At 44.7% G+C, this 27591-nt stretch overlaps 1 protein-coding gene across 3 annotated transcripts in view; it reads right to left on the bottom strand.

Annotated features, from left to right (window-relative positions):
* Positions 1-234: 234 nt before the first annotated feature.
* Positions 235-27591, bottom strand: part of LOC147447723 (peroxisome biogenesis protein 12-like) — a 57833-nt gene continuing 30476 nt past the window's right edge. For all 3 annotated transcript variants that reach the window (XM_086523439.1, XM_086523438.1, XM_086523437.1), the window contains 10 exons: positions 25630-25772; positions 25330-25435; positions 25104-25234; positions 24670-24901; positions 22262-22371; positions 21797-21871; positions 1335-1421; positions 909-995; positions 659-796; positions 235-572 (listed from right to left, as the gene is read on the bottom strand). In XM_086523439.1, coding sequence (XP_086379565.1) covers positions 501-572; positions 659-796; positions 909-995; positions 1335-1421; positions 21797-21871; positions 22262-22371; positions 24670-24901; positions 25104-25234; positions 25330-25435; positions 25630-25740 — 1149 coding nt within the window. In that variant the 5' untranslated portion in view covers positions 25741-25772 and the 3' untranslated portion in view covers positions 235-500. The remainder of the gene's footprint in view (positions 573-658; positions 797-908; positions 996-1334; positions 1422-21796; positions 21872-22261; positions 22372-24669; positions 24902-25103; positions 25235-25329; positions 25436-25629; positions 25773-27591) is intronic.

The raw sequence follows: 27591 nt of genomic DNA, 5'->3' as shown, positions 1-27591 counted from the left end.
GGAAATTCAGTCTGCTCGAAGTTGCAAATCCAAATCATTTCTTGAGTTTCCAATATTATTATTACGACACATTTCTGAGTTGGAGAAAAAAGACCCACTTCACAATAAGGATGACATCATTAGTATTCAGGTATGTGCGCAAATCTCGGATGATACCAAAAGTTGAGGACCCTCATTGGGAAGTGGTGAAGCATGTGGTTTCAATGCATGAAAACCTTATTAGCCACACTGACAGATCCATCATAAGTATAGGGCAATCATTATTTCATTGGCTCTGTGAGATTGATTAGTAACACATAAATAGGGAGTTTCATCTGCCTTGACAACAACAAATACCTCTTTTTTTCTTATGTTACAAATTCCGATGGGTGCTTCCTGCATTCCCTCAAAAATTCCCTTTTTGTTCTCTCAATACACTTGTATGGGATCATGTTACAGGAGGAGAATCAACCATATATCCCAAATGGGTTGCTGACTACTTTAGATGGACATAACTTCGATTATGAGTCATAAAACAGTCGCCTTATTTGGTTGGCAGCTGCTGGTACAAGGGTCACTGGGCACCGATTGTACTGCAAAATGTAAATTAGAGCATCACAACCCTCGAGCAAGACGAGCAACTTCCATTGTAGAATAAGCATACCAGTACAATACTGACCTGCGATACATAAGAGAAAATGCAAGGGTAGCAAAAGACGAATCCAGAGGAAGCAACGAGTGCAGGATTGGTCCGTTTCTTCATGCAAAGTGGGCAAACTCTCTTGTCTTTTGGTAAAGGTATTCCCTTCTCAGCAACCTTTGCATTAAGCAAGAACAAAAATTAGAGGTCACTTCCTAAGATTCACTATACTGAATAGCAACACTATTGGACAATAGCGTTACCAATCAACAAACTTCTTAGCTTATACCTTGGGTGCAGGGGGTGGTGGAGGAGCTGGATATATGGTTGGCGCAGTTACTCTTTCTTCTGCAGACTGGTACCACCACTCCATCATCTACAAAGATAAACGAGCGTAAGTAACTTGACCTGACCATACTAACATGGAGCCAAATGTTACTGCCGCTGTGAATTTTAGATGTGAATAATATTGAGACTATCTTTGTGGTCAGGATCAGCATGTTTGACAGTTTTTGGGATTAATAGGAATATGACCAAATAGCAACATGCGTCTCAATAAAAATGTGGCAATAACCTCTTTGCTTAATCTAGAAACATTCAGTCGAAAAATATTCTTGGAATATGGAACCCTTTAGAGATTACTTTACCAAATCACTAGCAAGTCCTCTTCAAAACTACAAATAGTCGCTGAACTGCTCTGTAGCATGAATCTTACCTTGAATAGGAAAACGGATGCAATAAGGCCGGTCTGTGCAAAGTCCAAGGTATTGTAAAGCGTTTTTAGCGCAGCCCTTTGAAAAGCCTGCATAAAAATTGAAAGCAAGAATCTCTCTCTCTCTCTCTCTCTCTCTCTCTCCTTTTTAACAAGAGAACATCTTCTATTAAAATAAACATCTCAAGGGCTTTGAGGCCGTTAGGCACTTCCCCCAGAAAAATTGGGCACTGCAGGCACTTACCCTGCCTGGCGGAAGAGAGGCTCCCGAAAGGAAAGTGCCAGTAAGTACAATGTTGGCCTTAAAGTTTGGCGGCTGACATGCTCCTCAAGTCATACGGCCTTTCCAAGTCGCTCTATCTCTCGATTGAGATTAGACTATACGTTTTTCTCATCTCTAATTTAAAGTCAACGTTAGTGTACAAGGGCCAATGCAAGATTTTCATGCAGGTGTGACTCTTGATTAGAGAAGGCCTTGGTCTCTTCTCCATAAGCCAGACCGCCAACATCAAGGCGAGATCACATTGGTCCAATCCCCGTTGGTTTTCACCGCCTTAGTGGAAGTGGATAGCAATGGGAGGTCGGATGACTGTGGCTGTGCAAAAGCCGATGACCACAGAGGTTTGATCCCAAGAAACCCACAAATTTACCATAAATGGCAAAGACTATTTCTTAAAATTCTCTCAGATTTCCTCATTCTTCTATGATCCAAGAGGGGGAAAATACGCCAAACTCTACGACCGTACCCATCACTCATACAACACACAGAAACCACAGCCAAAGAAAAAACCGCCGGTAAACCAAAAACAAGAACAAATATAAAGAAAAACAAATGCATCACCCCCTCTTCATTGCTTCTCTCCTCCAGCCTCTGACCTCCTAGAACCTCATGACACCTCTGCCCGTCTCTCCTGAGACATCGTACGATGTCTCTGCTCTGGATGCTCAGCCCTCTTAGTGCATCCATCTGCCATATTACTAGCTCTACCACATACACAACAGTGTCCTGATAAACCAACAAAAAATATCACTTCACCTCCATATATAGTGGTTAAAGAGATACAATGGAGGATTCTTCATGAGAGATGGATGAAGAATCAATCTAAGGGTGATCGGATGGTGCATGACCCTCACTCTAAACAATGCCCATACTACTTCCAATCTTTGTAATATGCCGCTGAAACTCTAGCAATAGTCCTCGAAACTTGGTTGTAACCCCTAGACCCTCGCTGAGGCTAGCCAGGTCCATCCTCTGCCTCCACCAAGGTTGTTTCAAAACGTATGTACGGATCCGTACCGTATGGCCGAACGGATCGATACGTACATGGCCCTTTTTTTTGAGAGAGAGAAAGAAGCATGGCTGAGGGTCTTCGATGCATTTCACTGACTTTTGGGCGAGCAAAACTTAGGCGAAAAGCACTACAAAGAGACAGCAGCCTTTGTTCTGATGACATTTTTCGTTCCTTCACAGTGAGTTCCCATCTTGTGCTTTTGTTTGTGTTGTGAAGTCTCTCATAATTGCCTATGCCAGTATCACCATTGCCACTGTCATCTCCCCCCGCCCCACCCTTCTCCTCTCTCTCTCTGCAGCCCCTCGCGCTCTCCCCCCTGCTGCCAGTCCAGCCAGCCCGCCCAGCCCCTTACGCCCTCCCTCTCTCTGCAGCCCCTCACGCTCTCCCTGCAATCCCGCCCCCTCGCGCTCCCCCTGCAGCCCCGCCCTCTCGCGCTCTCCCTACAGTCCCTCCCCCCCTCCTCCCTCCCTCGCGCTCCCCTGCAGCCCCGCCCCCTCGCGCTCTCCCTGCAGCCCCACCCCCTCGCGCTACCCCCCCTTGCTGCCCCACCCCCCCCCTCGTAGCATCTCTCTCACGTGTAGAGAGAGAGAGAGCGTAGAGAGAGAGAGCCTACACACGTAGAGAGAAAAAAAAGAGTATGGTGAGCAGTGCTGCATAGCAGCATTGCATAGCAGGCATTGAAGAAGTGCACACACAGTGATCCCTTGCTGCTCTTTGTCATGGCTTGATAGTCGATTTTCTCTCTTCAAAATTCTCTTCCTCTCTCTCTCCTTTTGCGCCCTTCAAACATGAGGAAACAAAGAAGAAATGAGCGAGTCCATCAACAAGATTAATCGCCACCTTCTAGGCACTATAAAGGCACTCGACGAGTGCGTGTCGGCCCAGGAAAGCACAATACATACACTTGAGGATCGTGTGAAGGCCCAAGATGAGGAGATCGCACTACTCAAGAAAGAGCTTGCAGAGGTATGATCGCAAAATGTCCTCGAAGAGGGAGAGCTTCAACCCTCAGTAATTGAGGAGCTCAATACGATTAAAGAAGAAGTGCGGGCCATCAAAGAAGGCGAGGAGCAACAAAAAGAAATGATAACCTCATGGGTAGATGTCATCACAAAGACCCAACAAAAAGCAGACAAGGCCGAGAAATGGATCGAGATTGTCGAGAAAGAAAGGGCAAAGAAATAACCCCCACACCAACCATCATTAACTTGACACTAGAAAAGGAGCAAAGGAGACGTGTGCATGCCTTGCACGTTAGGATATGTGGCCTCAGAGACCAAGATAGTGTGGATGAAGAGGTGAGAGACCTCATGACTATGGTGGAGGTTAATGAGTAGACGCATACGAGGGCTTGGAGAGTGGGCAATAAGAAAAGTGGGAGCAAGGGGGAAACCTTGAAGGAAAGGGCACTCATTCTCCGTTTCCCCTCCATGGAAGCGAAGAAGGACTTCTTGAAGAAGAGACCGACTCTAAAGAAGACATGCATCTTTCTTGGAGATGACCTCACCCTCTCGGAGATTGCTCATATGCAAGAGGTACTGCCGGAAATTAGAGCGGCAAGGGAAAAAGGGAAGATTACTTTTTACCGTGATGGAAGGGTGGTGATATTGGAGCGACGCTCCGCATGACGATGCAAGACCTATAGGACCACACTAAAGATGGCAGCCTGGAATTGTAATGGGTCACTTCGTCTTTGATGTAGGTGCCTTTGAGGATAGTTTCACTTGGAGAGACATCAATTTCTATTCTGAGACACATCAAGCCCCTCAGCAAACCATGCCACAGGTGAACGGGAGCTTGCAGAGGTATGATCGCAAAATGTCCTCGAAGAGGGAGAGCTTCAACCCTCAGTAATTGAGGAGCTCAATATGATTAAAGAACAAGTGCGGGCCATCAAAGAAGGCGAGGAGCAACAAAAAGAAATGATAACCTCGTGGGTAGATGTCATCACAAAGACCCAACAAAAAGCAAACGAGGCCGAGAAATGGATCGAGATTGTCAAGTAAGAAAAGGGCACAGAAATAACCCCCACACCAACCATCATTAACTTGACACTAGAAAAGGAGCAAAGGAGACGTGTGCATGCCTTGCACGTTAGGATATGTGGCCTCAGAGACCAAGATAGTGTGGATGAAGAGGTGAGAGACCTCATGACTATGGTGGAGGTTAATGAGCAAACGCATACGAGGGCTTGGAGAGTGGGCAATAAGAAAAGTGGGAGCAAAGGGGAAACCTCGAAGGAAAGGGCACTCATTCTCCGTTTCCCCTCCATGGAAGCGAAGAAGGAATTCTTGAAGAAGAGACCGACTCTAAAGAAGACATGCATCTTTCTTGGAGATGACCTCACCCTCTCGGAGATTGCTCATATGCAAGAGGTACTGCCAGAAATTAGAGCGGCAAGGGAAAAAGGGAAGATTACTTTTTACTGTGATGGAAGGGTGGTGATATTGGAGCGACGCTCCGCATGACGATGCAAGACCTATAGGACCACACTAAAGATGGCAGCCTGGAATTGTAATGGGTCATTTCGTCTTTGATGTAGGTGCCTTTGAGGATAGTTTCACTTGGAGAGACATTAATTTCTATTCTGAGACACATCAAGCCCCTCAGCAAACCATGCCACAGGTGAACGGATATAGATGGGAGACAGCTTGCAGACAAGAGACCATATCAAAGCATTGAGGACGGGGCTCAAGGGGAGTGGCAGTTTTATTCACGGAGGAGTTGCAGCCATTGATATATATAGAGCGCAAGGATGAGCAAGCTAGGTACATGTGGGTGAGGCTACGGACAGAGACAGGCAAATACCTCTACATTGCTATTTGTTATTTTCCTCCTAGTACGTCAGTATATGCATCACCTAGAGGACAGTCCCCCTTTGCTATTTTGGATAATGACATATGGGAGTTTTCCAGGGATAGTGACAGATACTAGGGGACTTCAATGCTAAGACTGCCCATCACCAGACAATATTCTATGATACTTCCGAGGAGATGCTTAGGGAGCTGGACATTATAGAGATTGGCCTATCCAGACTATCAGAGGATGACGAGTACATTGAGTATGGCAGATACTTGATAGATATGGGAACTGCACATGGATTGGCCATTTTGAATGGCCTACAGAGATTTTCTACAGCTGGAGGTTTTTGGTGCTAGTACAGTGGATTATGTTATGGCCCAGCCAGGTCTCATTCCATTCTTTCAGGATTTCAAGGTGGGCACTAGGCCAGTTGGAGTAGTAGTTGATCATGCTATCTTGTCTTTCACTCTTACGTTTCAGTTCAGCACAGCTCCATTAGGAGAGGTCCCCACACACCCTCGGTATACCTTCATGAGAGAGACGGATTCTGTGTATATGGATGAGATATACAGGCAGCTATGCACCCAGGAGCCGGGACGGCCACTAGATGAACTCACTCAGATATTGACAGAGACGCTCCATGATGCAGCATCAGAGGCATACCCCCACAGTCAGCCTACACGAAGACGATCTGGGAGCATGCCCCAAGACAGTTGGTATGATGAGGAGTGTAGAGAGACGAGGATCAAATTACAGAGGGAAGTGCTCATGGGTATTACCACACATAGACAGTCACGGATTATCTTTCGCCACCTAGTGCGAGGAAAGAAAAGGGCTTATCTATCTCAGCTAGAGCGGGATCTGTATTAGCTATTTATGAGTCAAGACTCAGGCGAAGCATGAAGGCTATTCCATGAGCATTCACCACCACCAGCCATCACCTCTACGGAGACATGGGGGGAATATGCCACACCTCTCTACACAGCATCAGGGCAGCCATCTTTGTCGGACCCACTAGAGACATGCACTGAGACATGTACTTTCTTTACTACCGAGAAGGTAAGGAAAGCCATTGACAGGATGAAGACATGGAGAGCACATGATCATGATGGTCTGGTAGCAGAGCACTTCATCCATGCCAGAGTTATGCTTGCAAAGCTTCTTGCTATGATGTTTAATCGAGCCATGTATGAAGGCTTTCCTGAGACTTGGAGTATGTCTACGATTGTGCCTATTTTCAAGTCAAGAGATCCCATGATTCCCGGGAATTATCGCACCATCGTGGTTGGTCACGCATTGGCTAGGCTGTATGCATCCGTTCTTGAGCAGGAGCTGAGTAGATGGGCAGAGCGAGAGGGCATACGAGCACCAGGGCAAGCAGGATTCGGGAGAGGTTTCTCCACTCTTGACCAGATTCTCACACTCAAGGCTATTTTTGAGGAGGGTAGACACCATGGCAAGAGGATCTATTGTAGCTTTGTGGATTTCCGCAAAGCTTTTAACACAGTGCCGAGAGCCAGACTTATACGCAGACTACAGGACATGCGTGTGCCTATAGAGCTGATATGGGGTATTCTGGCTTTATACAGGCAGTGATGGGCCGGGTATGCACTACTGAGGAAATGTCTGACGTGGTCCAATCCACTATTGGAGTGAAGTAGGGATGCCCCCTATCTCCGACTCTTTTTGGGATGTATGTGGATGAGTTTTCAGACTATGTAGAGCGACAGGGAGATAGAGGGGCTCAGCTAGCAGGGACATGGATTCGGTTGTTACTATATGCTGATGATATTGTGTTGATTTCTGACTCTTCAGAAGGAATGCAACGTCATTTAGATGCTTTGCACACATTTGCTCGTGAAAGTGGATTGTCTCTCAACCTTGGGAAAACCAAGGTTATGGTGTTCAACACCATATCACAGTGAGTCAGGAGGTCAGCACCCATATTTACGTATGGCCAGGAGACTGTGGAGTACACAGATGCATACACATATCTTGGGGTAGTCTTCAGTGGACCGGTGTTTTCACTTAGGAGAGCATAAGAGACTAGACTGACGAGAGTCTATGCAACCTACGGAGAATTGGAGAGGATGTGTTCCCAGGTTCAATTTCAAGAACTGCGAACAAAGCTCTGGCTTTTCGACACTCTAGTTACTTCAGCTATGCTCTACGGAGTTCAGGTATGTGGGACCCTCAATAGACCATTATGGGAGATCTTGCAGTTCATAAGATACGATGCGCTATTGGGCAGATACGCACATCCTCACATCAGCTCCAGATTGAGACTGGTCGATTTCGAGGAGATATGTCACTTATGTCGCTTAGAGCCAGAGACAGAGCTGCACTACACATGTCATTGCCCGGCGTACTATGAGATACGAGGCCGCTTCCACTGTCTGTTCAGAGCGTAGAGTCATGAGGTACGAGGTTCAGAGATGTCTCGGATTGTTTCTACTAGAGCTATGCAGACTTAGGGAGAGCTTGTTGAGGACATCAAGGGAGAGAGTCTCAGAGACAGATCACAGATTTCTTTACACCAGCCAAGGGAGAGCCAAAGGAGCAGTCATCACAATAGATCTCAAAGCCCACCCACACTAGAGGTACGTTGATTGATCGAGCCATTGAGCTAGGCAGATCCAGACGCCCACGACCTTGAAGGGTCTCCTACCATCGACGAAGGCTGCAACAAAAGATCCAAAACACTTTGGTTCACCATGCAAGACGCCCAATCAGAGTACTGACCATGGAGAATATTGATGAGATTTGACAGCGACCGATGAGAGATTTCATTTGAACCCACCACCCCCATCCCTCTATCTCGTTTCAGTTCCATATCAGTTTCAGATTCATTTCCTTAGTGTTTTCGTGTTTTAGTTTTAGTTCTTTGTACTTTCCGTTCTCAGACATGGTATCAGATTCACCAATTGTAACTTCTCTGGTCTTATAGGTCATTTTGGCCTCTCGAAGACGTTAATATAACATTTTATCTCTCTCTCTCTCTCTCTCTCTCTCTCTCTCTCTCTCTCTCTCTCTCTCTCTCTCTCTCTCGTGTTTGTCTTGCAACATAGTCATCATGCCTAAGCTAAGCAACCTGTAACAGACTTGGACACTCCAAGTCAAGAATCAATCGCGACAGCACCAAATAACCACTTCAAAACAATTCACAGATAACAATAGATTTGCACTGGCCCGACGGAGTTCCGTGCCTAGAGATATTGGCCCCAAAGACTGGCGCCCCTTTCGGTATTTCTTTTTGTATTAATCAGTTCAAAGTACAAGAGAGTGGCTCGGGTTTCACTCTCAGGCTCTACGTCCAGATGCTCTGAGAAGTGAGGCCCTCACCACTAATTTAAAGGTTACAAGGGATGCCCAAAAGCAGAGCCCCAAAAGCTTGAAAGCAAAAGCAAATTCTCTCTCTCTCTCAATGAGAGTTAAAATAAAGCAATTCAACTCTCTTTCTCTCATCCAAAATCCTTGCGTAGCAAAAAGCTGGGATTTGCGTTGCACATTAAAATATATATATATATATATATAAACACCTCCACAATTTTCAGAAATTAGGGTTTATGGCAAAAATTAGGGTTTGCAAGAATTTTAGGATTTCTGGCAGAAATTAGGGTTTCTATTGTCCGTAGCCACGTCATCACTTTGTGACATACCCCCCTCTTGAAAGCATTGTAATCGACCGCGATTACACCTGCAAAACCGACAAAAGCCATAAACCGTCTTAGTAGACACTGACTGTTAGTACCGACGTACTAGGAACACACATCTAGCACATGTACAAAATCGACAGTCACATCTCACGACATCACAAGACATCACCAGACATCACAGGACATCACATGATATTCAACATTCATTCGGATCTTAGACCATGATTTATCAGCAATGTAGCTAGCAATCACATCTAGGTCCAATCGCGACCTCATCGATGTCCGATTTACTAACCCCTATTGCAACCATGTCTATTCGAGATCAATCAGACCAAAATGTTGCACTCATTTCGTCTATCAGTTCCTGCACTCAAAAGAAGTCAAGAACAAATCAGTATCTTTATCAGGAATTCCATTTCATAAAGTCATACAGCAAAATACTGTCAGCTCTCAGTATCCCTGAAGCTCAAAGAGACATCGGTGACTTTAGTATCAAAATCAAGTCAGCAGAATATCAAAATCAAGGCATCTGTTGACAAGGAGCGGAGCGACTCCCCTCTTGTGCATCCCACTGCACCAGATCTCCGGCCAAGCTGAATTTCTGGGTTCTGTTTGGAGTAGACTATGCTAAACCAAAACATCGAGGTAAACTTTCACAATCCGAGGAGTATCTGCTAGGTCCTCCTCCTCCATCCACTTCGCATCACATGTAGGAAAGTTCTTGAACTTAACCAAGAACCGCCTTCAGACTTTACCTTTCTTCGTATCCCTATGTGCCCAAATCTGTTCAGGAACAAGGGTCTCCTCGTTTTCTTCCACTTCGGGTTGCTCATCAGGCTCCCCATCATCAGACACATCACCCTTAACAAGTTTCAAGAGACTCACATGCAATGCATTGTGAATCCTCCAAGTATCTGGCAGTTTCAATCGAAAGGAGACATCATTTATCTTTTCAGTAATCTGGAAAGGTCCATAGTATCGCATACTAAGCTTTGGAAAAAGCCTCTCCTTTCCCTTTTTCTTTCTTAGGCGGGCCTTCTCAAAACGTAAGAGCACCCAATCATCCTCCTTCAATTTCCAGTCGCGACGATGGCGATCCGCTGCCTTTTTCTGTCGTTCTTGAGACTTCTACAAAGTCTCGCGAACCTTGGCAAAAGCTGTATCCAAATCTCGCGAATATTCATCCGCTTCAAATATCTAATCTTTCGTGCTCAGGAAGGATGGAACCTTCGCAGCACTTTCAATAATCTCAAATGGCATCTTCCCCGTCGAAGAGTGTATCTTGTTATTGTAGGCAAATTCCACCAAAGGTAAATTCTTTTCCCATTGAGTCTTCTGATCCATGGTACAAGACTTCAATATACCTAAAACCACTGAATTGGCAATCTTAGATTGCCCGTCAATCTGCAAGTGGAACGATGACGAGAACTGCAACCGCGTGCCAATGTTCTCCCAAATTGCCTTCCAAAACAAACTCATAAATCTGGGGTCTCTGTCGGAGACAATCGTCTTAGACGTGCCATGTAATCGGAAAATCATCGTGATCATTCTGTGTTCTCGGGAGATCAAAAATGAAATCCATTTCAATATTTTCCCAAGGGCGCGTGGGTATGGGTAAAGGCTGTAACAATTCCTGTGCCTTATGCCTGTCAAACTTGACCTTCTGGCATACTGCGCACAAACTCTTCCACATCCTTTTTGAGTCTCGGCCAAAAGAAGTATCTCTCTACCCCTTCATGGTGGTAGCAATGTCAGCGTTGACCCGTAAAAGGTGGACAGTGGCATTCACTCATAACCTTTTCCCGCAACGGCTGTGTAACGCACAACATAGTCTTTCCCATCAAGTAGCCTTCCCGAAGGGAGTATCTAGCTACTGTCTCCCCATCCCGTCTCCGTGTGACTATATCTGCAAAATCTGTATCTGTGGCATACTGATCGACCATATCCTCGAAGCTCCTATGATGTATCACGGAAATAGCGAGAACCAACGGCTTCCGAGACAAAGCATCTGCCACCACATTCTTTTGTCCCTGCACATGGACAATCTGGAAGTGAAACTGTGACAAGATGTTCGCCCACCGCATCTGCTTTTCCGAAAGCTGCTTCTATAGCAAGAAGTAGCGCAAACTCTGATGGTCTGTAAAGACAATAACATCCACTCCGAGGTAATGCCGCCACTGAGTAAGAGCATGGATAACCACCAAAAGCTCTTTCTCATAAATTTGTGATGTCATGTCCGGCCTAGAGAACAATCGACTCTCGTAAGCAATGACATGGCCTTCTTGCATCAAGACCGAACCCAGACTACGACCATAAGCATCACACAATACTTCAAATGACTTCTGCAAGTCCGGCAAAGTCAAATCTGGTCCTGTAGTCAATTTCTCTTTCAATGTTTGAAAGGCAGTCACCTCTGTGGATCCCCACGAGAAAGGAACTCCTTTCTGTATCAATATATGCAAAGGGGAAGCAACCTCTGCAAACTTTCGAATGACCCATCTGTAGTACGAACACAGTCCCAAGAAGCTTTCAACTTCATGGACATTCTTCAAATCGGGCCAATCACGGATAGTGTCTATCTTGGCCGGATCCATTTGCACTCATGTTGCTAAGACGAAGTGTCCCCAAAAAAAAAATGTATCTCTGAAGCATATGATCTCTGTGTTCTACTTCATTCTTGGAGAAAACAATGATATCATCAAAGAAAGTGCCAACATATAGCCTGTACTCTTGAAAAATCATGTCCATCATCCGGTTAAATGTTGCAAGAGCATTGATTAAGCCAAAAGGCATCACCAAAAACTCTAATAACCCAAAAGTCGTCCGATCTCCCGGCGTGATTCGGATCTGATGATATCCACTCTTCAAGTCAATCCTGCTAAAGCACGAGGATCCCTGTAACCTGTCGAGTATATCATCGATCCTAGGAATCGGAAATCTGTTCTTGATGGTGATTTTGTTGAGAGCTATAATCGATGCACATTCTCCAAGATCCGTCTTTCTTCAAATCCAACAACAGTGGAGAGCAATACGGTGAAGTACTATGCTGGACAAGACCCTTTTCCAAGAGGTCTTTCACTGGGTTCATAATCTTTTCATTCTGTACTCGGCTCACAGTAAGGTGGCCGGTTCGGTGGCGTGCTTCCAAGTATCAGATCAATGGTTTGATCATCAGGCCCTCTGAAAAGCAATCGGCATGAGTGTGGAGAAAAATCTTGGCGTTCTTTTGATCAGGTCAAAATATATTCAACCTTTATCCATCGTTCAGTTGTCTCCCAAAAGAATGAGTAAAACTGAACTTCATCAAGTACAATCTCTAAGCCCTTCATTTATCAAAGTCGCTTTCTTGGCCCGGTAGTCAACCACGGCGTAGTTCTTATGGTACCAAGGGATCCTGAGTAGAATGTCACTCGCGTGCCCTGAACACCCCTGTCATTGCAAACGAAGTTTGCCAATGCTCGATGTAATGGCAACATCCCATCCGGGTGCCAGTCGAACTACCTCCGCCAGTGGCGTCAGTCTGTCGGGCGTAATTCCAAATCGAGCCGCCAATTCCAAGTGAAAAGAAGTTGTCCTTGGCTCCTTCAAAAGAGCTTCCTCATCCTTCACTCTGCCCCAAAAGCGGCAAAGTTTGTACTTTCATTCATTAGATTCGGTGCAGGTCCCACGCCATGTGGTACCAGTTCTGCTTTTCTATTTGCCTTTTCTGCCACGTTTCTCAACTGCTCTCGAACTCTCAGGCCTGTCGTCGTCTTTATCATTCTGTTCTTTCTGTGCCTTTTTAGGGCACGTCGCGGAGATATGTCTATGTTCCCGCATCCGAAGCACTTCCCCTCTGTGATGAAGCGAGCTCTCTCCTCAAGAGTAAGCTTGGGTCGTGCATCCTTTTTCTCTCGGTTGCTCTTTTTCTTTCTACTTTCATTCCCAGAAGTCTGTTCGGCTCGTTGTGTCATGGCCTCATCTGTGGGGTAGGTCAGACTGCCAGAGTGAATGGCAAAGCCCCGCTTCGCATGACTCATCAACTCCTAAATAGAAGCTAACTTCTGTTCCAAGCAGTGATCTCGGATCTCTGTAGGTAGACCCAAGGTGAACCGCTCAATCTGTTCTCTGAACGAGATCTTCTTGAATGAAGAGGCGGGTGGAAAAGAGCTCCAGAATCTTTCACAATAAGCATTGATTGTATCGTTCTTGGTCATCCGAAGATGGTTCCGAGCAGCTCCTATATCTCGTTCATATTCTTGCGTCAACCAAGAAGAAATAAAAAGCTTTTTAAATTTCAGCCATTTAACTCCACCAAGTACGAGCATTCCCATTAAAGTAAGAGGTAGCTCTCCGAATCTTGGAGTGCTTTGAATAGCGTCCTCCCGCAAAAGCAATGTCAAACTGTTGTATAAAAGACAAAGCCTTCGAAGCATCTGAGTATCCTGAAAAAGTATCAAACTTGATCGAGTGGCCACCTTCCTTAAACTCTCGGACTTTCTTGCTTTTATCTTCGAGAAAGTCATACTGGTTGGCTTTGTAAAAATTCTTCTTATTCGCATAGAAGTTTCCATCATCCAGATCTGAGCTGTCTGTAGACGAGTCCTCAGTAGAACTGTCAATCTCTGGGCAAGATTTAGCCTTCTTTGCCTTTTTCTTGCCCTTTCCGAAGCTTTGTTTCTTGCTTCACTTTTTACCTTTTCTGTCTTCTTCGCTCGAATCTGAAGAGCTAGAAGAACTGTCAAAAGAAGAAGAAGAAGAAGAACTAGCTACTCCTTCAAATCGAACACGCTTCTTTTGTTTCTTTGCCTTGTCAAATGTCGACTGACGACCAAATATCCCGGGAAGTCAGTGCCTTTTTTCTGCTTTTTGCTGTGCTTTTTGGATTTCTTTTGTGCGTCAAAAAGCTGAGCAATCTGTGCATCAACCACCTCTTGTAAATCCTTCTCTGAATACTTTTTGTGATCAGAAGGTTTCTTGAAAGCGGGTTTCAGGGGTGGTGGTGTGGTTTTCTGTCATTGCGTATGCACTTCCTGAAAAGAAGTCTCGCTCATATATTTTGCCAATTTCGGATCCTTTGCAAAACTGAGCATCATCTTTGTTGCATCGCCGATCAATTGACGACGCTTCATCTCTCTTTGCTCCGCCTGAGTAGGCCGAGGCGGGCCATACTCTCTGTCGGAATCTTCGTTGTGATCCCTGCCTGCATCTCCAGATGCAGAGGGAGTAGACTGATCCTTGCGTGAAGCCATAGGTGCCGCGAAAAAAAAACTGGGGATCGGATTTCCCGTAGAAGAGAAATCGGCCATGCTCTGATACCACTATATTAGACTTGGACACTCCAAGTCAAGAATCAATCGCGACAGCACCAAATAACCACTTCAAAACAATTCACAGATCACAATAGATTTGCACTGGCCCGGCGGAGTTCCGTGCCTAGAGATACTGGCCCCAAAGACTTGCACCCCTTTCGGTATTTCTTTTTGTATTAATCAGTTCAAAGTACAAGAGAGTGGCTCGGGTTTCACTCTTAGACTCTGCGTCCAGATGCTCTGAGAAGTGAGGCCCTCACCACTAATTTAAAGGTTACAAGGGATGCCCAAAAGCAGAGCCCCAAAAGCTTGAAAGCAAAAGCAAATTCTCTCTCTCTCTCTCAATGAGAGTTAAAATAAAGCAATTCAATTCTCTTTCTCTCATCCAAAATCCTTGCGTAGCAAAAAGCTAGGATTTGCATCGCTCATTAAAAATAATAATAATAATAATAATAATAAAAAAAAAAAAACACCTCCGCGATTTCTGGAGATTAGGGTTTTTGGCAGAAATTAGGGTTTGCAGGAATTTTAAGGTTTCTGGCAGAAATTAGGGTTTCTACTGTTCGTAGCCACATCATCACTTTGAGACACAACCCGTACTGGAAGGAGCCCACCAATGTCATCCGCATTATCAACACTCCAAGCCATGCAGGTTCCAACACTCGATGATGGCCTTCTCTCTTGTTTTTTATTGGAAATGTCCTAGAAAGTTTAGTAAATTGAGATTTTTTTATAAGCGTAAGTATTTTTACGTACATAATTTTTTTTCCTGTACCGAACAACATACAGTACGTACATATGCAAGTTACAATAGGGTCTGCTAAAGTTGAGGGGACTCTGTGCCAATGCCCTTGAATGTCACAAATTGAACTCTATAGCAACCTGTCCCAAAAGAAGAGACCATCACAATCCTGGGGATGGGTGACATAAGAAAAGCATCTTTGAGAAAGTCCAAAAGCTATGGCATTGACAACCTTTCTCCCACCACTTTGCACAAAAGACAACATGCCTTTAGGTGAATGGAATTAAGGAATTTGGTGTCTCTGTTGAAAGTTTGATCCCAATAGATAGACCATCACAATTCATGATGAGGAGCAAACACACCTTTGATGAACCGGCCTAAAAGTTAACACGCCCCCGTAGCTGGAGATGGTGACTCAGTGGAATTTTCCCCACCAAAAACGTGGCTTACTAGAGTCTGGAACTTGAAAGGCTCATGTGTCCCCATCATTGGAATGTTACCAACGTAGCTGGAGATGGTGACTCAGTGGAATTCCCCACCAAAAACGCGGCTTACTAGAGTCTGGAACTTAAAAGGCTCATGTGTCCCCATCATTGGAATGTTACCAATGGAGAGCCCCACTAATGAGACTGCTCCTTGGAAAACCTAAGATACAAGATATGCCTGTCTAAGCTAAAAGCCAATGAAGAGACACGCGCAAATGGTAGGTGAAAAATGGGAGATGGCCATGGAAGCTCTCTCTCTCTCTCTCTCTCTCTCTCTCTCTCTCTCTCTCTCTCTCTCTCTCTCTCTCTCTCTCTCTCTCTCTCTCTCTCTCTCTCTCTCTCTCTCTCTCTCTCTCTCTCTCTCAGAAAAGACAAGGTTGTAATACTGAGTACTGTGGGTCCTTGAGGATGCTCGGAACCTCTCTCTCTAAGCTAAAAGCCAATGAAGAGACACGAGGAAATGGCAGGTGAAAAATGGATACACGATATGTTTGTCTAAGCTTAAAGCCAATGAAGAGACACAAGGAAATGGCAAGTGAAAAATGGGAGATTCTCTCTCTCTCTCTCTCTCTCTCTCTCTCTCTCTCTCTCTCTCTCTCTCTCTCTCTCTCTCTCTCTCTCTCTCTCTCTCTCTCTCTCTCTCTCTCTCTCTCTCTCTCTCTCTCTCTCTCTCTCTCTCTCTCTCTCTCTCACACACACACACACGTGCGTGCGCGCTTGCACAAAAAAAAGAGAGGATAGTATTACCGAGTACAAATACCACCCAGCGTATCCGCCGAAGTGGAAAACTGACCACCGATAACATGTAAGCATCTAGCCTTCCAAATCATCTGCAATGTAATTGGTGCTTGTACCCCTTCGCATTACATAAAATTGGCCAAATGGTCCATATACAAAAAATATGGGGAAATCCTTGAAAGATATACAATGAGATTATGGGGAAAAATTACCTATACAACGACAAGTGTCACAAATAGTGAAACGTAGCATGACTCCTAGGGGGGCTAGAGAATAATGCTCAGAAGATTTTGCGCTAGCATGATGATACAAATGCCCACGTTTTGCACAGACAACAGTGCCATGTGGCAGACAATACGGATTTCTGTGTTTCGCATTGATGACGTGGCAGCTGTACGCATTTCTGCAATTTGCGTGGTAGCTTTTGGACCAAATGCTTTTAGAGCTTGAAGCTTTTCATGGCCAAGGGCCTTTAAATATGTAGCGCGGGCTCAATGTGGCCGAGGGTTTTCGATGCATTTCACTGACTTTTGGGCGAGCAAAACTTAGGCAAAAAGCACTGCACAGAGACAGCAGCCTGCAAGTCGCTTCTCTCTCTCTCTCTCTCTCTCTCTCTCTCTCTCTCTCTCTCTCTCTCTCTCTCTCTCTCTCTCTCTCTCTCTCTCTCTCTCTCTCTCTCTCTCTCTCTCTCTCTCTCTCTCTCTCTCTCTCTCTCTCTCGTGTCTGTCTTGCAATAGCCATCATGCCTAAGCTATGCAACCCGTACTGGTAGGAGTACACCAATGTCATCCGCATTATCAACACTCCAAACCAAGCGGGATGATGGCCTTCTCTCTTGTTTTTTATTGGAAATGTCCTAAAAAGTTTAGTAAATTGACATTTTTTTACAAGAGTACGTATTTTTACGTACATAATTTTTTTGTATGTACGGAACAACGTACAATACACACATATACGCCACATACAGTACGTTCTGAACCACCTTGCATTGGCAGCTTTTGGACACCAGCTTTTGGACCAGATGCTTTTAGAACTTGAAGTGTCACAAACGGGAGCGCATAACAATATAAAATACATTCGGATAAATAGGATTTATCACTTATTACTGAAGCCAGAGGATATAGAGAGAAATAGATAGAGAGAGAGATAGAGAGTGAGAAGATCGACACAGTACTGGGGACCAGAAGATGGGCTGGTCCCCCCCCGTGATAGTATCTTTATTACTGAGGAGAAGTCTATACAAGCACTTGAACCGAATGTATTACCACGTTCGTTCTAGAATAAGACTTGATGGTTCCCCGAAGCCTCGGCTTCCGATTCCTAGGGCAAAACCCTATTCCAAGGAACTTCCGTTCCTTATTCCAAATCCTTGAGAACCAAGGTTCTCGCCTCTGGATCACACCTTCCAGACTCAGGGCATGGCATCCCTGCAACTCTTTTCCAACTCTCTTACCAGAGTCCTCTTCCCGCAGAACAACTTTGCTTTCTCGGACACGAAGTCCTTACTTGGGAATCCCAACTTCCGGATCACAACTTGAGAGACTACCTCTCTCCGATCCGTGGATCTACTTCCCAAACTCGGGTACGAAACCCTTGGGCTGATCTGGCTCTAGTTCCTCAGAGCGCTTTTCTCCTGCAGAGGCTCATACCTTCCTCTGCTCCTACTCCCTCACTAAGAGGAAGTACACCTGCAAACAAATACTCAGAGTTCATAACATGAAAATCGTTACCTTCAAAGTCTCGACGCTCGAAACGCAACTCCGTTCTCGAAAAGCAATTCCTCGGAAGAGATCTCTCCATAGAAAATCCTCTCTTCCAATCCTACACACAAAAGAGGTGTGTTCTCGGGTTCCTTCTCGTAAATCAGCCCCGTCTACGACGTTTATGGGATGAAAACAGAGAAAAACAGAAGCTTGTCGCGATGGAAACACGCTCCATAGGCACTTCTTCGCAAGGGAACTCGCGCACTAGGTCTTGACGACATCTGGTACACTTAGGGCAGCCATGGGCATCACCGGCAACGTCTTCTTTACGGCTGAAATCTGCAACAGCATCTTCTCCTTGCAAAGATTGGTCCTCCTTCTGAGTGAGGGCATGTGATACTTTTATAGCTCCTAGCCACAAGCACGAATAGCTGCTCGCGTAGAGATCGCAGCCGTTTTTTTTTTTCCCAAATTTTTTTTTTCACCATTCTGCCAAAAAAAGAGAGAGAGAGAACGTTGGCTGATCTGTTGCCTTATTTATCAGATGGCTGCCCACTTATTAAATGGGAGGCCGGCGTATTTTAAAAATAGTCTGAACCTGCCCAAAAACTCAATAAAACCTTATAAGTTAAAAACAATGCTTTCACAGCACTTCCCAGGCGTCCCTGGATGCAATCACATGCACAGTTGCAATGTAGACATAGACTTCCTCGCGGGAAAGCATCTGCTTTCCCGAAAAGTAATCCCGCTTTCTCAAAAAACGTCTGTTTTTCTTCAAAGTTTCCTTTGAACCCATCTTCATTCAAGTGCTTGCTTTTTCCTTGTGCACAATTCTAACACAGTTCGGAATTTCCTCCCGACTATGGATATTCCCTTTCCGATGCACCCGTCACCCACCTTGTGACGCATCAGGAATACCCATCACCTAGTCCTTTCCTACCGAACTTACGGTACAATCTCCTTCACGATGCTCTATGTCACCCATCCTATGATGCATCAGAGATGTCCGTTCCCGGATGGTCGGATACTTCTTTCCGATGCTCCCTGTCACCCATCCGATGTGACGCATCAGAAGTACCCGTTCCTGGTGGCCTTACAGATATTCCCGTTCTCAATGCTCCCGTCATTACTTTGAATGACGCACTAGGAATACTCTGTACTCGGATGTCTCCAGTGAGAAAAACCCTCTCACTTAAAATTCCAATAATTCATTTAGAATTATTTTTCCTGTTGTTCCAAGCGAGAAAACCCTCTCACTTATAAATCCAATAATTCATTTAGAATTATTTTCTTGTCAAATAAAGCCAGTTTAGCAACATGAAGCTTTTGATAATGACTGCTTTTCATGGCCAATGGCCTTTAAATATGTGCCATGGGCTCAATCTTTGGCACGTCTCCGCATGGAAGTGCATAGGACAGAGTACCGGCTTGTATTGAGTTCAAGCAATATAAAGAAGAGTGCCACGGTTTGGGGCCAATGCTCTCTCTTGGGGTGGAACTCCACCACTCCCCATCTCGTATAAAGACGTAAATATAACATTTCATTTCATCATCTCTCTCTCTCTCTCTCTCTCTCTCTCTCTCTCTCTCTCTCTCTCTCTCTCTCTCTCTCTCTCTCTCTCTCTCTCTCTCTCTCTCTCTCTCTCTCTCTCTCTCTCTCTCTCTCTCTCTCTCTTTTTAACTGTTATTTGAACTTTAGCACGTTCTTTTCTGTTGGCACGTGGTGCCCATCCCTGTGACAGATCTCATGGCATTAGATGAGTTATTGGTTAACTACACACCTTGTCACAAAGTGATGACGTGGCATGACCACCCTAACAATCCCTGATAGATAAAATGATTTTATAAGTTGTTCTCGACTTATGGAGTCTCGTCCGATGGGACCCAGGGGACACACAGATTAAAAAAGAAAGGAGAAGAGAAAATCGCGTGGATGTGCTCACGTGGCAAGGCCGTACGGAATCACGCTGGCTGCTGACACGGCACTGTACGGAATTCCGCGATTTGCGTTGGCAGCTTTTGGGCGTCAGTTTTTGGACCATATGCTTTTGGGACTTGAGGCTTTTCATGTGATTGCTTTTGGGGCTCTGCTTTGGGCATCCCTTGTACTGTTTATAAGAACCCTTGGGGCCTCACTCATGAGAGCATCTGGACGTAGAGTCTGCAAGCAGAGGTCCCTCGGGAGTTGTACTTTGCAATGATTGATGATAAAGAAATACCAAAAGGGGCGCCAGACTTTGGGGCCAATACGTCTGGGCACGAAACTACGCCGGGCTCTCTCTCTCTCTCTCTTCAACTGTTATTTGAAGTGCTTAAAGTTGTTTAGCATGTTCTTTTCTGTTGGCACGTGGTGCCCATCCTTGTGACAGATCTCATGGCACTAGATGAGTTATTGGTTAACTACACACCTTGTCACAAAGTATGACGTGGCATGACCACCCTGACAATCCCAAATAGATAAAATGATTTTATAAGTTGTTCTCGGCTTATGGAGTCCCATCTGATGGGACCCAGGGGACACACAGATTAAAAAAGAAGAAAGGAGGAGAAAATCGCGTGGATGTGCTGACGTGGCAGGGCCGTACGGAATCACGTTGGTTGCTGATGTGGCACTGTACGGAATTCCACGATTTGTGTTGGCAGCTTTTGGGCGCCAGTTTTTGGACTATATGCTTTTGGGACTTGAAGCTTTTCATGTGATTGCTTTTGAGGCTCTGCTTTGGGCATCCCTTGTATTGTTTATAAGAGCCCTTGAGGCCTCACTCACGAGAGCATCTGGATGTAGAGTCTGCGAGCAGAGGTCCCTCGAGAGTAGTACTTTGCAATGATTGATGATAAAGAAATATCGAAAGGGGCGCCAGACTCTGGAGCCAATACATCTCGGCACGAAACTACACCAGGCCCTCTCTCTCTCTCTCTCTCTCTCTCTCTCTCTCTCTCTCTCTCTCTCTCTCTCTCTCTCTCTCTCTCTCTCTCTCTCAAAAGTCAATGATTTGCAGTTTCCGATCGTGTGTTGCTATTGATTTCTCACTTGGAGTGTCCAAGCCTGTCATCTCACCTGTTGGAGATGCCAATACAAATAAACCCCAAGAGGAGAGAGTATGCCAAGTTTTCCGGCAAGAGCCAGATACAAAGAAGCATTATATTTGCCAGTGCACAACATATTGTGAGATCCACGGGAGTTTTCATTGCTTATTCAGAGAGAACTTTGGCCCCTTATCCCGCATCATGGATTACTATGATAAGAGTTGCCTAGGTCTATTCTTGTTGGAGATCCGTAGACTCAGAGAGACTACCTTCTCAAGACTAGAGAACCTACACATAGAGGATCCATACAACTTCTTTTTATAGAGGGACTAGTCAGGATGGCTCACCACAGATTACCAGTCACACCCTCATTGGGGAATCCTTCTTGATCGAGCCATTCAGCTTGGCCGGCCGCCGCTCACGACACCCAAGGATACGAGGATCTTCACATCGTAGACGAGGTCAACATCGGAGGCTACGGAGCATCCTTGAGCAACATCGAGCACTGCCCCCTATAGAGCTGACTATGGAGGACATTGAGGCCATACTAAAAAGACCCATGAAAGAGTTCATGGGGGGATGATCACCATTGTATACTTTCTACATTGTACACCTCATTAGCCCTCATGTGATTGTACCACTAAGGCTGCAAAACTCTCTCTCACACAAAAGAATCTTCTATTGAAAAACATCTTCAAGGCACAATTAAAAAAGTACAATTTCACACACCTGTGCTAATCGTGGACCTCGGAGTCTCTCAAACTCACGATTCCTGCGCTCTGCAATCTGAGAAGAAGCATCCATCTGGACCAGCATAAATAAACGACAGCCCAGTAAGTCACAAACCCCACACTAACAAGAGTCTCGGTGATTCATGCAACTGAAAATTTCAGCAAGAAAATAAAGCCACTGTTACCTTACAAGCATGTATATGACGCATACAAAAACAGCAAAGAAAAAAGCATTTGGAAGAAATATATATCACTACCCAAAGAAAGCAGAAAAAAACACTGGAACACTGTTCCTTATGCCCATTTTATGCCGATTATGCGATTTGGTATTTCTGTTGAGCTTTCAGAATGCATAATAAATAGCATTTAACATATGCAAATAAATTTATGGATAGAGAATGCAGTTATTTTTAACGATCTGAGGAGTGTCACACATTGACTGGGAAATACTTTGTGTACTCACCAGCTCTTGTCCCGAGGCACGGCATACATGTAGCCCCATGATTCGCAGTGCCAGCGTGTAAAAGTGTGTTGCATCAAGCAAGTACAATAGCTGGTATGCAAATGACAGTCCTGCTTCACACCATGGTCCCAAAAACGTAAGCAAAATATATAGAAACAGCTTGAACATAACTTAAGCTGATGTTGAGTATCAATACATTTCACACGCTAGCTTAATGACGTACACTTATGTACACGTTCATGACATCAGAAAGAACTTAACTTATTGTGAAAGAAAGACACAATCACTTGTCAAGAAAAACAATGACCCTATTTGTTTTGAAGAAACCCCGTCTGGGGTACACCTTCATAACATCAGAAAGATCTTAACTTATTGTGAAAGAAAGACACAATCAGACGAAATTGCCTACAAAGTACTCCCAATAGCGGAATCAGAAGCTAAAGTGAGCCCAAATCAAAATTCTGATCATACTAAATTCTGTGAGCTTCCTCAAAGGTTTTATTGCCTTACGGACGCTCACCAAAAATCACCTCAGTCTTAGAAAGTGAGCCACAAGGGTATTGGCAACATTGCCCGGGATGCTACTAATACCAATTGTTGGAAATATGGTTGCAAAAATGCATGTGAAAATGGAGACGATGAATTGAAGAGCACCCAACATAGGAAGTAGTATTACTGAGTGTGCTAATACAACAAGGATTAGGCTTGCCCTAGAGTAATGGGCATATATAGAAGCTAGGAAAAAAAAAACCACCACTAAGAGATGACACAAATTCCAACACCATGCCAAATAAGTCCCAACACCTTGCCAAATAAGTGATCCAACTCAAGAACACTGGAAACAAGAATTCAAAGTAGGTCAAGAAAGGAAAGGCTTGATGAGAAGATTCACCACGTTGTACTTGGTGGGATATTACTCTAAGCTCATACAACCATCCTCACCATAATCCTGAATAAAGTATTTTGATAGGCTTAGTCTTGGCGCTTTTTTTTTTTGAAACCCTCTCCTAAATTGAAGTGTCCTTGTATAAAAAAAGAGATTGTGTGGGAATTCAGAAACTAAGGTAAACCTCCAGATTTAAGAAACAGTTCTCTAGATAAAGAGTGTGGATCAAGCCAAACGTGCAAAAGCCTAACTCTCTCTTTTTTTGACCTATTGCACATGCTGCTACCACTACTATGTCTTATTTGCATACCACTACTATGGCAGCCATTGACAGAGCCATGGGAGCCCGAGCCAACCAACACCCAAACACAATTCACATCTTCCCTAAGGCGTAATCCAACGAGGTGAGCCAGCAAAAGGGACAACAGATAGCTAATCCAACGAATCGTCCCAATCTGACAAGTAGCATACATACCCATCATCAAACCTTCAAAGCACAAATGTTTGAGGTCTTCAACACGGTGTAACAGGGAACGGGGGGAACACAGCCCAAACGTTCCGAAACGGCATTCCGGACGAGTTCCGTTCCCAAAACGGAGATGGGAGCGGAACACCGTTCCGGAACGGGGTGTAACCGGAATGGTGTTCCGGAATGGGGGGAACATGAGGCGGAACGGCGAAACGCGGGGCGGAACGAGCAAAATTAGGCATTTGGGGGAAGCTTTTGGGGGCAGATTTGGAACTGTTCGGAGAACATATTTGGTGCAGTTTGAGGGCAGGTTAGGGGGCAGATTTGGGGGTAGTTTTGGGGTTTTTTAGGAGGGACTAAGCTGAATGGAGGTAATTCAAGCCTTACTTTAGGTGGACCGTTCCGGCTCCGCTCCCGTTTCGCCCCCCCCCCCCCCCCCCCCCCCCCCTCCTCCCTGTTCCCGTCCCGTTTCGGACCCTCCCGTTCCCGTTCCCTGTTCCCGTTCCGGGTAACTATGTTCAAAATCAAGTTCAATAAGCCAAATTGCACACCAGCCACCACCACAATGGTAAGATTCAGCTAACCAATTGCACCATCCCAACATAAACATTTTCTATAACCAGAAAACTCTAGGAAAGGAATAACAAATGATCAGAATGAGCCAAAAACTAGGCAACTTTCAACTCAATCAAGTGGTAGTCAATCTTGAAACCCTTTTCAGTCACGCTAATGGATCTCAAATACAATGAGGCTCTCATTAGGAGTCGAGAAAAATAAATAGGCCTAAGGCAGATAACGAGTGTCTTACTATCAAACTCTCCTCTGCGAGAGCACCACAAATACTAGGTCAAAAGAATAGTGGAACTTGAAAAGACATGAGATGATGTTTGATAAAGAATAGAAAAGAGCATCAAAACCTTTGATACATACCAAGAATATGTTCTTTTGTGCAGTATGATAGCAATCATAGCGGAGTCTTGCAAATTTTTCCAACATACGAAGTAAAAGCTTGTTCTTAGGTATTATGAACCATATCAGAGGCAAAGTAGCTACCTTCTTGTGTCGCATGAATCCACGGATACAACTTTACAAGTGACTTCTTTAGCTTATCTCTAAACGAATCCGCCTGAGTATCATTTTGATTGGATACAATATCTACATCTGTGTCCACGCTTGAAATGTCTTCATCAATGTCTTCACTTCTCCACATATCTGCATGGCTAATGTTTCTTGATTGAGCATCATAAACCGCTTGGGCCTTTGACTTCAGGTAAGGAAGGGCAACCTGTAGAACATCACTTTGAAGGATTTCCATCTTACATATACCTAGTCAAATCCAGGAAAAGCCCAGATTCACCAATTTAAAAACTTGGAAGTTACAGATGCATGCTGTCATCCACAAGACGATATAACCATTAGGTCCATTGTGCATATGATTCATTAAATTGTACATCTATTGGCATCTGAAATGTTCACACAAAGATTACCAGGAATAGAAGTGAGAGATATCTATGCCTCCTTGTGATACCAACTTTCTCTGCCGCTTGACCTTTTGACTCTAGCTTGATGCCCACAGGCCTTCTACGCAATCCATACAGAGACTCTGCAAATGATGCATCTGCATGCCAGGAGCGGGCAGAATTTTTAGATGGTCATCTGTTGGTTAACCCTTCTTATCCATTTCAGAGATTTCAAGAAAATGGATTGACAAACCAGTTGTTCGAAGGCTATGTGCCTCCAAGACAAGCATTAGAAGGCCAAAGACCTCGTCACTATGGTCTAGAATTTTGTGAAGGATAGGTGTTCTTTGTGCTAAAACCTGCAAACAGTAAACGAGCTCAAAACAAACTGTTGTTCTAATTTGACTGTTAATAACATCTGCCTTGGCCTTCAGCAGCCACGATGGCACATCAAAGCTGAAACTCATCATGTGTGCCCCTAAGAATGATGGTAAAGTCACAATAAGTGTCAGTAATATTGAATAAAAGCCAAAAAAAAGAAAGTGGAACTGACCCCCAAAGAGTAGAGCAATGCTGCTCGCAAGCTTGCTGGAAGCTGCTGCGCTGCAGCCATCTCAAAGAAAGTGGGCCTACTGCCCTCCACTCCACCCACTTGCATCAACATTTTGAAGGCTTTGATGTTTTATATGCTTTACCCTAGAGCATAAAACAAACGACCAAAATGTAAGGAGATGTTTTTGTCACTTTTCAATGGTTGTCAGTAAGACATAAACACAGAGAAACACTAAACAACAACATTTCAAAACTGTGAGAGACAAAATAATAAAGGAAAAGATCTGGAGAAGAAGAGAAGAGAAGTTTTAAAGTCGTAGGAACGATCCCAAGAGACCTCAAAGATCTATTCAACCAGTCTTTTTTTCCATGTGCGTGTGTGTGTTGGTGGGGGTTGGGGGGGGGGGGTGTGGTGATTGGTCTTTTTGCTCTGCAAGCCTCACACTTACTGGTAGGCATGTAGTTGATCCCCCTCTGTGAGCTGCTTGTATCCCAGCTGCAGTGCTAGTGTTCTAGTGTTCAGTCTATGATAGATGCCGGACCTGGAGCATATATAAATGGCAGTTTCACTAATTTTGTGGACTAGTGTTGATTCACTGGACTAGTGGGTCTAGACGACTTAATGGACTTAAACCAGTGGGCCGACTCACTGACTAGGTAGACTTGACCATTGAAGAGCGCTTTGGCTGGACTACTACATGCACTTTGGTAGGATATGGACAAGGGGTAGCCACACCATCAGCGTCTCCTCAAGCCTATCTGGTATACCGATGACAGTGGACTCAATCTATCCAACCCGTTGAGCCGATGCAGAGCACACCTCCCGCCGTTGTACTTTGTGATCGTCAATAAAGAAAAAAATACCAAAAGGGGCGCCAGTCTTTGGGGCCAATGCTTCTAGAAACGCAACTCCGCTGCTTCGTGCCGTCTCCTCTTTCTCTCTCTATCTATCTATTCCATTCAGTTGTTGCAATTTATGTTCTTGTGTTGCTATTGATCTCTTGCTTGGGTGTCCAAGCCTATTACAGTCTATCCCACATGTATCAGCTTCGGCCAATTTTCTCTCTTGTAATTGTAGCCATCTAGGAGGTGAACCATAAATTATTTAGGGTAAGGTATTGGAGTATGATGTCATACATGTAGAGATAGACACATTGGTCCTTTGGAAGTTGTAGAGAGATTTGTAATTTTAGCTCACGTGCAAATCTAAGCCTATGTGCATGTGGACAAGCTAACTCCTATTTCTAGAGTTTAGGAAGTGTTATGGCACCCTTGTGAGCCTGTATACAGGACGTACATGTCGAGGCACTTTAGATTAGTTGCATACCCTCTGATTGCACAAGAGCATAGCCAATGTCAGCTACGTGTAGGCATTGGGGAGTGTTCCCATACAGTTGCATTAGTACTCAACCTAGGTATTTATCTGCATGTGAATCCCCTCTTATTAGTAGTTCATCAACTTATTAATAAGTGAAATTTTTGCACCATTTTTAGAATCGTGAGATTTTTAAGTAGCAATTGCCCTACCCAACTTTTGCCCCATATAAAGTGACCGTAGGGGTCACTTCTCAATCATAAGTCAGTACTCGCAATATAAGTACCAAGTACCCACAGTACCTCAACATCAACTCTGGCATTTTTGCAATAAATCAGCCAGCGTTTTCAGAAATCAGCCCATGATACCAGATCAGCCAGCGTTTCTAGAATTCAGCCCATCGTAGCAGATTAGCCAGCGTTTTCAAATTCCCGCGTCAGATCAACCAACGTTTCCAAAATTCAGCCCAGTACAACAGATCAGCCAGCGTTTTCAGATTTAGCCCCCAGATCAGCCAGCATTTTCAGTTTTCAGCCCATTGTCGACACGGCGATAGCAGACCAGCCAATAGCTGGGTCGCCATTGCAGATCGCAGCCAAAATCCCTACCGTTTTTGCATTTTCAGTCCTTAGTCTCGCAGATCCAAGC

This window comes from Adiantum capillus-veneris, chromosome 11 (assembly GCF_014529385.1).
Source record: "Adiantum capillus-veneris isolate H3 chromosome 11, ASM1452938v2, whole genome shotgun sequence".
Taxonomy (NCBI): Eukaryota; Viridiplantae; Streptophyta; class Polypodiopsida; order Polypodiales; family Pteridaceae; genus Adiantum; species Adiantum capillus-veneris.
Note: the sequence above shows the minus strand (reverse complement) of the source record. Positions and strands in the feature narration are given on the sequence as shown.